Below are 16,232 nucleotides of genomic sequence, written 5' to 3' on the forward strand. Positions count from 1 at the left end.
ATGTTTTTAGACCTGCTTGTTTATATAAACCTACTGGTTTGTGTTATTACATTTTTACTTGCTTTCCATGAGGTTTCCAGATATATGAGCATATTGTCTGTGAACTGATCATTTTAACCTCCTCCTTTCCATGTTTATATCTTTAATTTGCTTTTCTGATCTAACCCTGCTGCTTAGTGCCTTCAAAAACCTATAATAATGATGAATGTGGCTGTTCTGGCTAAAAATGTCTTTAAGTTCTTTGACATTTACACATTCAAAAGATGGAGACATTCTCCTCTTCTTGGAGGCTGAGTGACTTGCTTCTATGCAACAACAGTGGGAGGAATGCTGTATGGTTTGGTGATCAGGTCATAAAAGGCACAGCAGCTTCCTTTTTCCCCGCGTGGTTTACCTACTCTGGAGGGTACCAGCTGCCATGTTTTGAGGACATTCAAGAGCCCTGTGGTCCCAAATGTTGGTCCCAGCCCTGTGGTCCCAGGACTCTTGTTGAAGGCATTCAGCAGCCCCAATTGAGGTCCCACTCAACAATCAGCAATAAACATGTGACTACTGTTGACCTATGGTAAATGAACCAGGAGGCTCCGGTTAAAAATATTTATTCAGGCTCTTAGGGTTTGCAAACTGGAAACACAACTAGGAAATAATCCAGAATGTTCAGCAGAAAGAAAAGTTGGAGGGTTTTCTAGTTAAATATACTCATGAGAAGAGTCAGTTCTGCCGCCTCCACCTCTGAATTGGTGGAAAACTGTAATGCTCTAGACATCAGGTGATTTAGATAATGGATGTCAGGCAGTCTGGATAATAGTTGTCAGGTGGTCTGGTTACATAAACATTGTTTTCTTAGTTCTTTCAAGGGGTAATCAGAGGTTTACCTGAGGTTTGATGTACACGCAAGCACTGAGGCAGGGCTGTAAAGTTCAAAAGTTTAAGTTCCCCGACTAGTTAAAATAAGAATAGACTCATTTCCTCATGCCTCAACCTATTTAATTTTAGTAATTTGGCAGATTGACTATACTGACTCCATTTTATACTTCTGTATTCCTCAGTACAGAAGCCCTTGAGGTGACATTAGCCCCAGCCATCTGACGCCACCCCATAAACAGACCCTGGGTGAGAATCACCTAGCTAAGCCCAGTGAATCCCAGAGCCATGCGAGATAATAACACCACTACCAGCTGTTACAATGGCTGAACCCATAATTTGACTCAAGATCTCCATACTGTTGCCAGCAATCAGCAGTGGTGGGAAGACTTCCCAGAACCATTTATCAAGAGCTTTGATTGGCTTCCATTCACATCAATCAAAATTTTCCGTCCAATGGACCTTTCAGGCCTCAGCACACGAATCTATTGGCTAAGACGCCCTCCCAACCGCTCTCTCACCTGTAGTTTGAGCAAAATCCAGAGACTACCCACAAAGACCATTTACGAGTAAAGCACCACAGGAAGTGGCGTTTACGCTTCCTCTAGTGCGGTCCAATGAACTCTTTATTTTGGCAGCAAATTCAGTTCTGGAGCCCGCCCAAGAGGAAGCACATTTTGATTGGTTCTTTAGGACAGGGGCACAGAGACTCACGGGAGCCTCGACCAAGCAGTTGCCATCATTGTCCAGTTCGCCGGTCAATCAACTAACCTTTCTGGATGGGCGGAAACTGGCAGCCCTTTTGGCACCGCCTTTTCCTGGGCAGGTGTTCCGGAAGGCAGCAAGGCCGCAGGGGCTGGGAACTTGCGGTGTGGGCGGGGTCGCGCTGCGCCGCTGGGACAGTGCCTCCGCCGTGACGAGCCGGGAGTGCCCCGAGCGCGGGACCCTGCGGGGCGGGCCTGCGCCAGGGGCGACCTCGGGGGCGGGGCCGGGGCGGGGCCGCAGGAGGCGGAAGCGGCGAGAGGGCTCGAGCCGGAGCTGTATCGAAGCCATCGTCCGCGCCTGCGGAGCGGCGTCGGCGGGGTTGGCCGGGGCGGCAGAACCTGGGCGGGCGGGCCGAAGCCCGGGGGTCTTGGCCGGGGATCGGGTGACGGGCGGGCTCACCCCCACGCGGTCGTCGGAGCGGGCTGAACTCCCGCCCCCGCGCAGTCCTGGGGAGGATGCAGCCGGGGGCCCCGGGGTGGGGCGGGCGGCGGCGGCTTCAGCGCTAGCGGCGCAGGGGGTGGGCGGCGGCGGCATGAGGCGCGGGGCCTGCGCCCGCGGGAGGGAGGCGCTGCCGGCGGCCCTGCCGTTCCCGCTGGAGCTCCTCGTCTTGCCCTGCCCACGGGGCCCCGGCCGCTCTCGTCCCGGCCGCCGCCCGGGCCGCCGCTGGTGACCACTCGCCGCGCCGCCGGAGGCTTCACCCGCGCCCTCCCCCAGGACGCTCCCGCGGAGCTCTGGGCTCTTCGCCCCGCTCGCGGAGGCAGCGCTGCGTGCCGGGCGACGGCGAGTCCAGAAGATGGCTTGGGTGCTCAAGATGGACGAGGTGATCGAGTCCGGGCTGGTGCACGACTTCGACGCCAGCCTTTCGGGCATCGGGCAGGAGCTGGGTGCCGGCGCATACAGCATGAGGTACCTGGCGCTTTGGGGCGGGCTGGTGGTAACCTCTGTCCCCTTGGGAAAGGCCTGCAGGACTCTGTGCCTCTGCCAGGCGTAGCTGCGATGATCGGTTCCCCGGCCTACCTGGCTTGGGGTCGGTCCCTTGCCGCGTGGCCGTCGGGGCCATGGAGCCTCCCAGGCTTCTGCCCACCCCAGTGGCGGGCGTGGGAGGGCGGCCCTGCAACCTTCGGCAAGGGTACCGCGCCTGAAGGCTTCATTTTTTGCTGTAGAACATGCCTGGCTGTTAGGTTGGCTTGGGTTAGTGGGGGAAGGGGTTTCATCTCCTTGCAAGTGATTTACAAGCCACTAAGAGCTGGAAAACTGTGCGAGATGATAGGACTCATATTGAGAAAGTACTCTCCAAAGTTTTGGTATCAGTTTCTACTCTTCTGCATTATAGTCTTTCTTAGTTGCAAATTTTAATCACTTGATATTACAGTACTAATTGTATTTGAAAATAGCCACAGGGGAGAGAAGTAGATCAACTTAGTTTAGGTTTCGTGATGGTCTCAAAGCGAAATTTTTCATCTTGGGCACTACCCTCTTGGGCCCTTTCCTTTTGAAGAAGGCTAAGATGCAGTGATTGCACCACAAACAGTAATTTGTTTAGTCTTCACTGCCTGTAACAGCAACCACTCATTTTGTTTAATTTTGAGGGGCTGAAGCAGATTTTGGAGTTTAGTCTCTGGCCTTTACCCTGAAGCATACCGTTTTTTAACTTACGTGAGTTTGGCAGGTCTTTATTTTTTTTTTTCTTAGCTTTTTTGAAATACAGTTTACGTTCTGTATATTCACCTGATTAAAGCATAAAATTCAATGGTTTGCTAGCTTTCGTTAATGAGAATTGAGATTTTCCAAACATATTCCTTAAAGTAATAATGCCTGATGCCTTTGGAGTGCTGTCCATTTCCCAGTGACTGCCATGCATCTTGCTGCAGCTCCAGGGGAGGACGGGCGCCCAAAGTAGAAGGACTTCTGGGTCAGGTTGGGCCTGGGGGTGGGGGAGCAGCCCGCTGAAGTAATTCGGCTTTTAAATCTTGTAAATAAAGAACTCTCAAAAAGGTGCAGGTGTTACTCAGGGTGAGGAAGTGCCTGAAGGAAAACCTTCTTGCACCAGTCTCTAACCCTGATTCGGCTTGTGCTGGTCTCTCTGAACTTGGCACTTCCTCTCCCTGCTGTTGTGCAACTCCACCGGTGCTGTAAGGTGGCTTGTTTTCTGGAACAACTGTTTCAGTTGTGGAGGAAATTGAGCTACTGAAAGTCATAGGGTCAACCCAGTCGGGATTACTGGAGGCAGTGATTTCCTTGTGAAAAGCTGGGCCTGCAGGGTCATGCTTTTCAGAGAGACTTGCCCTTCAGGAGTGAGAGGGCACCTGAATCACATTCGGTGTATCTCTTCAGTTGCTTCTCAGTTCTCAATTATGGCAAAATGGGAGTTTGCTGCTGAGAACTTTGCTTATTGAGAGTTATTCTGAGCTGTGACTCCTCCCCCCAACCCCGGAATTCTGTTTATTTTAGTGATTTGACCAACTAATGAACTTTTGTTTATGGTTTATTCTGTGAAAAGGAAATAAAATCTTGGTATTAAACCTTTCCTTGACCTTTTTCTTAATGTGCAACATCTTTGTTTTTTACAACATTTTCCTTGGGGAGACTTGTTCCATTTAATGCTTTTGGTTATTGGTTATATGGTATATGTCATTGAATCCAAATTTTCAAATATCTTTGAAAGCAAATAGCATTTTGGTTATTTTTTCAGGTATTCTTGGTATCAGTTTGCTCTTAAGCATTTGCTCCTCAAAAACTAAGAGGAGCCCATGAGAGTCTTTGCCTCTTGCAAATTCAAGACCCTTTATTTGACATTAATGTTTAGGAAATTGCAGAATTGACTTGATCTGGACAAAGTCTGAAGAAGCCTTAAGTTAGCAGGGTGTCCGACCCTTTGGCATCTCTGGGCCAAAGGAAGAAGAACAGTTGTCTTGGGCCACACATTAAATACACAGACACTGAAAACCGATGATCAAAAAAAAAGGTTTTAAGTGAATTTACATTTTGTGTTGGGCTGCATTCACAGCCATCCTGGGCCATAGGTTGGACACCCCTGCGTGCTGGCCTTTGATGGCACTTAATTCCCCTGCCTGGACCTAGAGCTCTGCAGTGGCCAGCGGGGTCTCAGGAGTGCCCAGGATCTCTTCCTCTGGTGCCGAAGGGGAAGTGAGGCTACTGATGCTTGTCTTTTTCATTTGTTCTCTCAAGGTCAAGAAGTAAACTGGAGGTGCTAATTTTGAAATTATTTGAAAAGTGACTTTTTGATAAAGTTTACTTTGTGGGCAGCTTTGCATTTTTCTTTCAAAGTGAAGTATGCATACTGTATTTGCTTTTTGGATGACTTCAAACAAGAGGAAGTTTTTAAAGACCACTTTTAGAAAATGTTTTGTGGGGTTTTCCGGGTAGGTAACTAACTTGAAAGAGACAGCTTCTCTTCATAGTCTAACTTAAAAAATATCTGCATTAAATTGTAGGTTCATAGTATTGGGATATGTTAAGGCTAATTTCTGATACTACCTTTGCTGTTCTTTTCCCCTTGTTTCGTGCCTTTGCGTTCTGGTGTACTGTAGTACCACGTTTGTATGTGAGCTATGAGCAGCTTAAGATTCTGTATGAAATGAGGCAGGTCATAAAGGGTTTTCAAATCTTAGTTATATGTATATATTCCAGAATGGATGAAGAGATCTTAGAAAGCCAGTAGACCATTCCTTGTGAGCGAGTAAGCCTAAGCTCATAGACGTCACAGTGATTGGTCCAAAAGGCCTGTCGGTGGCATTACCGTTCCAAATGGAAGCTGAGTTCCCACACAGTAAATGAAGGCTAAAACTTATTATGAGTTGAAATCTGGGTCATCTATGTTTCGTGAAGTAAGGACCAGATAAAACTCCTACCCAGGTCTTTGGACTGACTGCTGGTAATTTTCTTTCCATCTCACTGTTCCCATGAAATTTATAATCTGTAGCAAGTTCATTTTAAGGATTTAAAAATAATGCAACTTCTTGCCCTGGCTGGTATGGCTCAGTGGATTGAGTGCTGGCCTGCGAACCAGGGGGTTGCCAGTTTGATTCCCAGTAGGGACACATGTCTGGGTTGCGGGCCAGGTCCCCAGTGAGGGGAGCATGAGAAGCAACCACACATTGATGTTTCTCTCCTCCTCTTTCTCCCTCCTTCCCTTCCCCTCTCTCTAAAAATAAATTAAATATATTTTAAAAATAAAAAATAATGTAACTTAGATTACACATAAAAACTTGGATATTAAATCATTACCTTACAAAGAGCATTGGTCTGAGCCCTGTTAAACTACTCTATAGTATAAATCAGTTTCAAAAGTTATACTTTACATATTCTGTGAGAGTCCACCCATAGTTTTACAAATAATCTGCTAAATTTGAATTGCTTTGAGTTGAAAACAACTTCACTATATTGATTGATAGTTTAGTGTCAGTTTGTAAAACTAGTTATTTCAGAGTTTAAATGCTTTTTCTAGATTTACTCTTGGCTCAAGTATAGGAAAGAATTTAATAAGTTGCTGATTAAAAAACGTTTATTTCAGATACCGTGTTCATAATTTTTTTTAATTTATTATTTTAAAACAGGTTGGCAAACCTTTTCTGTAAAAAGCCAGATAACAAATATTTAAGGCTTCATAGGCCAGAGGGTTCTCTGGCACACTTTTTTGTTTATGACCCCTTTTAATAGTTTAAATGTAGCAACTATTTTTATCATGGTCATACAAAAACAGGCTGACTGGATTGGCCCTGTGTGTCTGTCTACCCCTGCTCCAAAGGATAGACTCGACAGTGGGATGTGACTGCCTGGGAAAGGGTTTGCTGAGTATTGAAATCTGTTCAAGAAGTAACTTCTATTAAAGGTCTGTATGGTTTTTTCCATAAAATAAAAGCCATATTTTTTCATTTTCACCAGTAACTTCATTGATTTGGATATTCTGAGTATGTCGGCTACCTCCAGCTATTGGCTTCTACTGGGTAGAGGCCAGGATGCCGTTAAACACCTTCCAGTGCGTAAGACAGCCCCACAGCAAAGAATTATTTGGCCAGAATGTCAGTGGTACCAAGAAACTTTGCAAACCATGTTTGATACATCTGATCAGTTGCAGCACCTTGTCCATATATTGCACAAATCTTTCCTTGCATTTCAGTTGCACTTTTACCTTTCTTGAGATGATAAAGCATAATGTGCCAAAAATGTTGCTTATTTTCTTCCATCTTCAGTATTAGAGTGGCTGCACAAAAATTCACCAATTTGGATAAGTTTTTAAAAAATGCATGCTGATATGACAGCCATCACAATACAATCTAACAAAATTGTTTTGAACAAAGTTAAAGACAACTAAGCACTGCTGGATCTATCTTACGGAAAAAACTAAATGAACTTTTTGGCCAACCCCATATGTAGACAAAGACCTCTCTCAACTAATCGATATACATTCTATTGTTTACCCATAGACTCTGTGTGCAATTTTAAAAGTGAGAGTGTCCCCAACCCCCACTAAAAATAACATTGAACACTTTATATCCTTCAGTCAGGGCTGTTCGAAGCTTGGCAGTTGAGTTTATGAGACCATATCAATAACAAGTTGCATTACAGTGGCACCGGTCAGTTTGCCTGGACAGACTTCAACATTTGCTATTGGTGGAAATACTGTCTGATTGCTCCTCTTTGTTTGCTGTAGGTTCTGTGACTGAGTTTAAAAACAGTTCTGAAATAATTTATTTTGCTTGCTTTGGGACATAACTAATAGATGGATATGAAATTGTTCTGTGTTGAACCTCAGCGGTCCTTTTTTTTTTTTTTTTTTTTTTTTAAGATTTTAATTTATTTTTGGAGAGAGGGGAAGGGCGAGAGAGAGGGAGAGAAACATCATTGTGAGAGAGACAGGACAATTGTCTGCCCAGCTGGGGACCAGCCCCCCACCCAGGCAGGTGCCCTGAGCAGGAGGGACCTGGCGACCTTCCAGTTTGTGGGATGATGCCCAACCCACTGAGCCACACGAGTGAGGGCGGAGTCTTTGCTTTTGAAACTTCTGAGGTTTTTGGCGTTTGTGAAATTGTTATCTTGTGATAGAGACTATGACAAAACTTGACATATGTATGTGTTGGTGGTGAAATTTTAAACTTAAATTTTTTTATTTTAAAATAACTTTAGGGTTGCAGGTTAATAAGTCATCTACAGTCTAGCAAGTTGGCATGAGCCCTTTACCCATAACCAGAGTAGAGTTTTATGTTATGTAAACTACACAATTTGTTTCGCAGATTCCCGTCTATTGTCCTTTTCCTAATCTAGGTTTCAACCTCGGAGGCCATATTGATTGCATTTAGTTTTTGTGTCCTTCAATGATAATTCCTCAGTCTTTCCTTCTCTTAGGACTTTACCAGTCTTATATATGGTGGTCCAGGCTGTTGTCTTTAAGCAGGTAAAAAATTTTGGAAGCAAAGGTAGAATATTCCTATAAATACTATTTAGCTTTTAAAAGACCCGTTACTTTAGAAGAATGACTCTGAGTGGAGTCATTCCTGAGTGGAGGAGGACCACTGCTGGTGTGGTTGTCACTCGTTTGTGGGTCCCTTTGTCTCAGTGTCGGATTACTGTGTCTCTGGATAGGGCAGTGGGCTGTGTTTTTTCTGATGTTGTCCTTTCATATGAAAGAAATCTGGAAATTAACTTATTTAAAATAACAATTATAAGCCATTACATATTACCATTTTCTCTTTAAAATATTATTTTGCTAAAAAAAAACAGAATGAGAGGCATTATCTTAGGCTTTTTACAAATCTTTTTAATGCCTAGCTTAGAAAAATAAATGGATTCTCTTCTCTGCTATTGGAATACATACATGAAGAAAATCTAGCTTCAGCCCTGGCTGGCCTAGCTCAGTGGATTGAGCGTGGGCTGGGAACCAAAGTGTCCCAGGTTCGATTCCCAGCCAGGGTACATTCCTGGGTTGCAGGCCATAACCCCCAGCAACCGCACATTGATGTTTCTCTCTCTCTCTCTCTGTCTCTCTCTCTATCTCTATTTCCCTCCCTTCCCTCTCTAAAAAAAATAAATAAAATATTTTTTTAAAAAGTGAGAAAAAAAACCACTTGATTTGGTTTAAAAAAATAAATAAAAAAGAAAAAAACATTCATACTAAAATAATTTTAAAAAAAAGAAAATCCAGCTTCATATAGAGATCTGACTGGGAAATGAAAGATTATTTTAATAGCCCTTTTAAATAATTTTGGAAGTTCTTTGACAAAAAACCAGCACTTGGGGGTTTCTTAAAGTTGCAACTTGGTGCCTGTGGCTATCTCAGTGTGCTTTTTGCACTGTTACATTAGAATCGGTTGGTGTGTCTTGGACTTTGGATCTCTCGCCTAATTTTGAAATACGCATGCATTGTTCATTAGAAATCAGTGGTCTCCTGAGTTACGCAGATCTTCTAAATGTCAACACTTTTCACTGTGCAGTATCAAAAAATGACGTTCCTTAATGTTGCACCATCTCGTCAGAGAAAGCACATGGTGGAGGGTTAAGATTTTGTCATTGCCAACAAATGGTATCACAATTATAATTGATAGGCTGGCTTACTCATTTTCAAGGAAATTTTTGTCAAATACCCACATCACAGTAATCATAGTTTGTCATTTTTTCTCTCAAGTAAAAGGATAATTCTGTGACAGAAACTGCTAGGTCAGCTCACAGATCACAGTTGCGTAATATCTTTTCCTTGAGACAACCATTGCACTTAGGTGTGCAGCAGAAATACATTATTCCCACCCAAGGACAAGTACATCGTAACATTTCTATACAGCACCTGTTAGTACGGTTGGTGCCACTGCTTTAATTCATGCCAAGGCACCAGCAATTTTCACCACCATTGCTTTTGTGCCCCGAGTACAAGTGTCAACAGAGTGAAATGAGCCAATAATGTAGTATTCTGAAAATAGGTTTGACCTCCTGGACCTCCTGAAAGGGTCTCAGGTTCCCCAGGGTTACACGGACCATACTTTGAGAACCTCTGATCTAATGTGTGTCTAGAGTGTTGATACTTAAAATATTTTATTCTAAGTTAAAAACAAACCCATTTAAGTAGCCAGCCATAGTGTCACTGAACAAATGGCAGAGCTGGGATTTGAAGCTCCAGAGCTGGGGTTTTATCTCCACTTCTTTCCAGGACCCCCTTTGGCTGCCTACCAATTAATGACAGAAATTTTCTCGAGGTACTAGAATATGATCCTTCTGGATAGGAAGAATCAGTTGGGAATGCCATGGGTATTTCTTATTCTTGTTGTATCTTGCCTTTTTTTTCCCCTCCAGGACCTTGTTGACTTTATTCTAGGTAGCATCATAGGTTTGTTTCTTCCTGTTAATCATTACATTTCACTTTCTTGTCAATCAGTTGGGAATGCCATGGGTATTTCTTATTCTTGTTGTATCTTGCCTTTTTTTTCCCCTCCAGGACCTTGTTGACTTTATTCTAGGTAGCATCATAGGTTTGTTTCTTCCTGTTAATCATTACATTTCACTTTCTTGCCATGGCTGGCTAGGGCCTCATGGAGCTGTCGTTGTGAAATCTCCCTTTGTCCTTCAAGGCGTCTGCATGTTCCATCATTTGACTCTCTGTGCTGGCTTCTGGAGAACAACTTTTTGCCTGTATTCCAGTTTTCTTATTTACTCTTCATTTCTTTCTGAGCTGCTGTTAAATCTGAGTTTTTAATTTTAGCAATTCTGTTTTCCAGTTCTAGAAGTCTCTAACTTTTTTCACTCTTGCAGCCCCTTAAAATTTACTGTTCCTTGAAGATTTTTCAAGCTTTTATATATCTTTGAACAAAGCAAGCATAATTTAAAGTGTGGGTCCAATAATTCTAGCTTCTTAAGTCTTTGGGGATATCAGTCCAATCAGAAAACTGCAAGCCACTTGGATGTTTCCAGCAGAGACAGATTGAGGGAAGTGTCTGATTGCAAAGGTGCCAGAGGCGTTTGGGAGGAGAGCCTGTCACCTGATTGCTCCTCACTGCCAGCTAGAGGCGTGGTTGTTGCTGCCCTGAAACTCCTGCACCTGCAGTCTGTATGTGGCTGCCTGCCTCGGCCCTTTCCTGCTCCCCTTTAATTTTCCACCAGTGTTTCCCTTTGGAGCAACCTAACAAGACTCCAGCTGCCATGTGTAATTTTCAGGCCTCTCACTCTGTGTAACAGAGGCAGAAAAGAGCTGAATCTGGAAAAAAGAGCACACAGAGCCTGGAAAAGGGTATATGGATGGTATCTGTTGTTACTGTTGTTGGTTCTTGTTCCTAGGGTCTCGCTTGCGTTTGTGTGCCTGAATATTTGGGGGTACTGGCATTTAAAATTACTTGGGACAGTTTGATGCCTTGAGGCTTTTCGTTTGCTTGTCAGGTTACTGGGAGCTCCATGGTTCAGCCTAGTAGAAATTGGGATCTTAAATTATCTGGAGAACTCGTTTTCTGTTTTAGTAATAACCAGTCATTAATGCTGCAATGGGTTCATTGATTTCAGCGGATGTTGAACTCCTCCTTTGTGCTGGATGCTGGGGTCAGTCGGTGAAGAGGAACAAATTTGGAGTGGGGTGTGGCTACTGCATTTTACATGTATAATGCACACGTTTTTGCCCGGAGTTTTGAGGGGAAAAGAAGGGTGTGCATTATCCATGGGTAGTACCTGAACAACCTTGTATCTGTTTGTGTTTTGTAATTATTTGTTACCTGAAATTTCTTATACCATAATACATTAAAAAATAAATGCTACAATTCCTTCATAATAAAAAATGTATCTAAATATAAATAATTTAAAAATTGAATTAAAAACTTAAAATGAAAGATTTTTTCCTGAAAGTTTGGGCCCAAAACATGGGTGCATGGTATTCACGGGAGCGCATTCATTATACACGGCAAAAATACAGTATATACCTGTGGAGGAAAGAAACGTAAGTCATGTATACTGTTTGAAAGTGACCAGCGTTTCGGATAAGTGGAGCAGGAAAAGGAAATTGGGAGTGTGGATGGGAGGATTGCAATTGTCAAGTTGTCACCGAGGTGACATTTGAATTAAATGAGCCAGCAGGACGCCAGCAGGAGAGTGGAGCCTGTGCAGAAGGGCCCGGGGAAGGCCCAGAAGGAGGCTGATGTGGCTCGGGCCGAGGGAGAACAGGAGCAGATTGAGCAGGGCCTTGCGAGGACCCTCCTGAAAGTGAGACGATGGAGAGGTAGAGGTACGAAAGGATGTGACTTCTGATGGAAGAGCATCACTCTGGCTGCCATGTTGATTGGAATGTATTATCTTTCTAATTAAAAAAATAATTGGGATTTCAGTAGTAAATGATCTTTACATGTTTATTTGTTGAGCTCGTTTAAGAATCATTTAGGCTCTGGCTGGCTGGCTTAGTTGGTTGGAGTGACCTCCCATGCACTGAAAGGTTACAGGCTGGATCCCTGGTTGGGGTGCATGCAGAAGGCAACCCGTCAATGTTTCTCCCTCCCAGGCTCCCCCTCTCCTTCTCTACCCCTCTTGCCCTGTTCTCTGCTTCCCTCTACATCTCTCTAGAATCAATAAACATATTCTCTGGTGAGGATTAAAAGAAAATCATTAGCATCCACCATGAGCATAGTATATCCTGTGTGGATCCCCAGGCTGTATTGAAGTGAACAAAATGGTGGTTGCCTTGTAGGATCTGAGACAAATAATAACTTTATTTATCATGTGTGAGTTTATTTATAAATAGCTACTTTTACTTAGTCTTATGGGTTATTTTGATGACATGTATTTAATGATCAACCCAAGCAGTTAGCATTGGTATCTTAAAATTATTCTCCATGTCATTCTTCAGTATTATTAGCCAATACTTTTGAGTCATAGCTCTCATTCTCTTTCTCACAAAGAGGACTTTAAATGCTTACACATATGTGACATAGGAATATGTATATTATTGTGGACAGCCATTTTTACTGTTATGGTTGTTTCTCATAAAGACAGCTGCTGGGAGTCTTTGTAAGTCTCCTGAAAAATGTTCGTATCTGCCACGAGGTTTTTTATCTGTTCCACTGAAGTGGAATCAAGGCCCCTAGGTCACAGTGTTGAGAAGAACTCCAGAGGAGGGCTGGAGGCCATCGCTGACTGTGTTCCTTAGTTATATATTATGTGCTGAGGAGTGTTTTCATAGTTCCTAGGTATAGATAAGACAGAAGGAGAATTAGTAGTAATTTAGTTTCTGAATAATCAGTCTAGTGCTTTAATAGAAGTGAATGCGAGGAGGAGGGGATGCAGGGTTTTCCTCCCATTTCATTTATTTCCACAATTTTATTTGTAAATTAAATTAACCTAAAATGAGCCAGCCAAATAGCTGAGGTAGTCATCAGCTTGCAGAAAACAGAAGGGGAAATAAGCAATTCAAACAAACCTTTGATACTGGTGTTGCAGTAGTTACTCATTTGGATATCTTATTTTACTTTTTATTGAGGAACAAGCAGAAAAATTAGCAAACTGTCAATGTACAGCTTAGTGAATTATGTCATTACCTCATACATTAATGATGGGAACATGATGGCGTAGCTGCTGTGGAAAACATCTTTGCACTTGTCAAAAAGTTAGTTACCATATGACCCAGTAATTCTGCTCCTAGGTGTGTGTGCACATCTCCGTATGCCCAAGAGAATTAGATACATGTCTGCACAAAAACATGCAAGTGTTCATAGCAGCATTATGCACGGTAGCCAAAAATTTGAAGCAATCCTGATGTCCATCATTGGATAAATGGATAAACTGACTGTGGTATACCCGTACATTGGAATACCATTCAGCCATAAAAAGGAATTAAGTACTGATACATGCTGTAACATGGGTAGACCTTTAAAACAGACTGAGAAAAAGAAGCCAGTTCCAAAAGGCTACGTGATTCAGTCTGCATTGAATGTCCAAAATAGGCAAATCCACAGAGACAAAGTAGGTTAGTGGTTGTCAGGGTTGGGGACGTGGCAGGGGCGAAAGGGATGGGAGTGGCTGCCAACAGGTACAAGATGAGGATGAAAATGTTCTTGAAGTAGCGATGATGACAACTGCACAACTCTTAATATACTAAAACCCACTGAATTTACACTTTGAAAAGCATGAATGTTATGATATGTAAATTACATCTCAGCCCTGGCTGGTTGGAATGCCCTCCCATAGACAAAAGGCTGTGGTTCAGTTGAAAGGTTGGGGCACGCACTTAGGTTTCAGGTTGGAACCCTGGTCAGGGCAGGTATAGTAGGCAACCAATTCATTGTTTCTTCTTGCATCAAGGTTTCTCAATCTTTCTCTCAAAAAAAAAGTAATAAAAAAAAGGTAATGAAAAAAATGTCCATGGGTGAGGATTAAAAAAAATAATTATTGTTATATCTGAGCTGGGGTTTTTGGTTTGTTTGTTTGTTTGTTTGTTTTTAGCAAACCAGTATCTTCCTAGGTTAACAGAATACAGACAGTGTCCCAGAAGACCACCGCCCCATTCCCCTCCCAATCAATGTCCCATGTTATTCTTGGGAGAAAAAAATAATAGCTGTTTTTACTGCTGTTTGCTGCTCAGAAGAAACCATTGTTTTAGATAGAGTATGAAGCCTTATGCTCTCAGCAGCTGCCAGGCCTAGCAGGAAACTTTGTAAAGTACCATTTTTAATCAAATGCTTCTTTGTGATTTCATGGTGCTAATGTGTCCTACCTTCGGCAGCAGTCGTAGTTCCTGCCTTTCAAAACAGGTAGCCATGTACTCCTCACTGGCTTTTTCTTTTTTTATATACAAACAATAGAGTTTAAATTGTTTTAAAAAATTTTTTTGAAGTAACTTTTTAAAAAGTACCACCTTTATTGTTAGCCCAGTTTCTTTATCAGTAGCATGGACTTTATTAGCTATTACATACTTTTATTTTATGTACCTAACCATAGCTGCCCTCCTTCTCCCCACTGCCACATGTCATTTGGGGAAGCCAGATCAGCATTAGAGGTACTTTTATCTTATATATCATTTTGTAGCTTAAATTTAAAAAGAAACTAACCTTCAATGTTTTTCTATGCTTTTGAATATTTTAAGCTCAAAGCAAGGTCAGTGTCAATTTGTTTATTTTATTTATTTATTTATTTTTGCTTTTCAGTGATGTCTTGGCATTGCCCATTTTCAAGCAGGAAGATTCCAGCCTTCCATTGGATGATGAAACTAAAAACCCGCCCTTTCAGTATGTGATGTGTGCCGCAACATCGCCAGCAGTGAAACTGCATGACGAAACGCTCACTTACCTGAACCAAGGTTAGTGTGGTTATCTCGTAGTCTGATGCTAGAATATACAAGAATACTAAATGAAAGTTTTGGCATTACAGCCTTGGTTACTGGCATTAATTTTGAGTTAGATTTTTTCCCTTAAGTTTTATAGATTCAGTTCCTAAAAGTTGTAGGAATTTTACTGTGAGCCAACAAAGTTGTAGTTTGTGGAAACTGATTTGCATAAAGAAGGGTACATGGAACAAGATTTACCATAGGGTTGTTCAAACAAAATCCAAAGGAGAAGCAGGTAGGAAAAGCTGTCAGTTATTTTTAAGAATATGGTTTCAGTGTGGAACTTGAAGATGAATCCGAGTCCAGCTAGCAAGGACGTGGGTCTCAGGAGTGAGGCAAGTTTGTGCTGAAAATAGATATAAGCTGTACCAAGATAAAGTCTGTGGCTAAAATAATATGTCGAATTTTATCTGCCCATATCTTGTGTATACTGTATGAGAATATTATATTTTAGTGATAGGAAACCGAGAGTGGGCAGGATGGAAAATAAAGACTGCGGTGTGTAGAATGTACCACTGGGAAGTATAAGGGAGTTTTTTCAGGTGCTCTTAGCAGTTTGGGCACAGGCCAGTAAAGCTTACCAGTGTAAACAAAAGTACTTTGTTATGCAGGAATTAATGTTGGGTACATATACTGAAGCTGTGTTGAATTCTTGCTTTTTTCAAAAATGAATATTTTGTTATAAAAATAGTATATACTCATTGTAGAAAAATTGGGAGATATGTCATGGGATAAAGCTGAAAATGGACTGCAGTTGCATTCCACCGAGATAATTAACATTTAGGTATATTTCCTTGTGTGTATATTTGTTTTTTTAAAAAATTGAAATTAACATCTATTCACTTAATATATTGTGATTATTTTTTAAAAATTTCAAGTATATATTATTGATTATGCTATTACAGTTGTCTAATATTTCTCCCTTTGTCCCCCTCCATACAGCACCCCCACTCTCTCACGCAATCCCCCACCATTGCTAACGTCCATGGGTCACGTGTGTAGGTTCTTCAGCTACTCCATTTCCTTCCTGTACTGTGCTTTACATCTTCTTGGCTATTCTGAAACTACATAGTTATACTTCTTATCCCCTCACCTCTTCACCCATTCCCCCACACCCCTCCTCCCACCTGGCAATCATCAAAATGCTCTCTGTATCTGTGATTCTGTCTCTGTTCTTGTTTGCTTAGTTTGTTTTTTAGATTCAATTGTTGATAGATGTGTGTCTTTGCCATTTTATTGTTTATAGTTTTGATCCTCTTAAATAAGTCCCTTTAATGTTTCATGTAACAGTGGTTTGGTGAGGATG

At 42.2% G+C, this 16,232-nt stretch overlaps 1 protein-coding gene across 3 annotated transcripts in view; it reads left to right on the plus strand.

Annotated features, from left to right (window-relative positions):
- The first annotated feature begins 2,282 nt into the window (after nucleotides 1-2,282).
- Nucleotides 2,283-16,232, plus strand: part of UBP1 (upstream binding protein 1) — a 56,638-nt gene continuing 42,688 nt past the window's right edge. For all 3 annotated transcript variants that reach the window (XM_028518166.2, XM_028518167.2, XM_036030550.1), the window contains exons 1-2: nucleotides 2,283-2,535; nucleotides 14,748-14,899. In XM_028518166.2, coding sequence (XP_028373967.1) covers nucleotides 2,423-2,535; nucleotides 14,748-14,899 — 265 coding nt within the window. In that variant the 5' untranslated portion in view covers nucleotides 2,283-2,422. The remainder of the gene's footprint in view (nucleotides 2,536-14,747; nucleotides 14,900-16,232) is intronic.

Source organism: Phyllostomus discolor, chromosome 7 (assembly GCF_004126475.2).
Source record: "Phyllostomus discolor isolate MPI-MPIP mPhyDis1 chromosome 7, mPhyDis1.pri.v3, whole genome shotgun sequence".
Classification (NCBI taxonomy): domain Eukaryota; kingdom Metazoa; phylum Chordata; class Mammalia; order Chiroptera; family Phyllostomidae; genus Phyllostomus; species Phyllostomus discolor.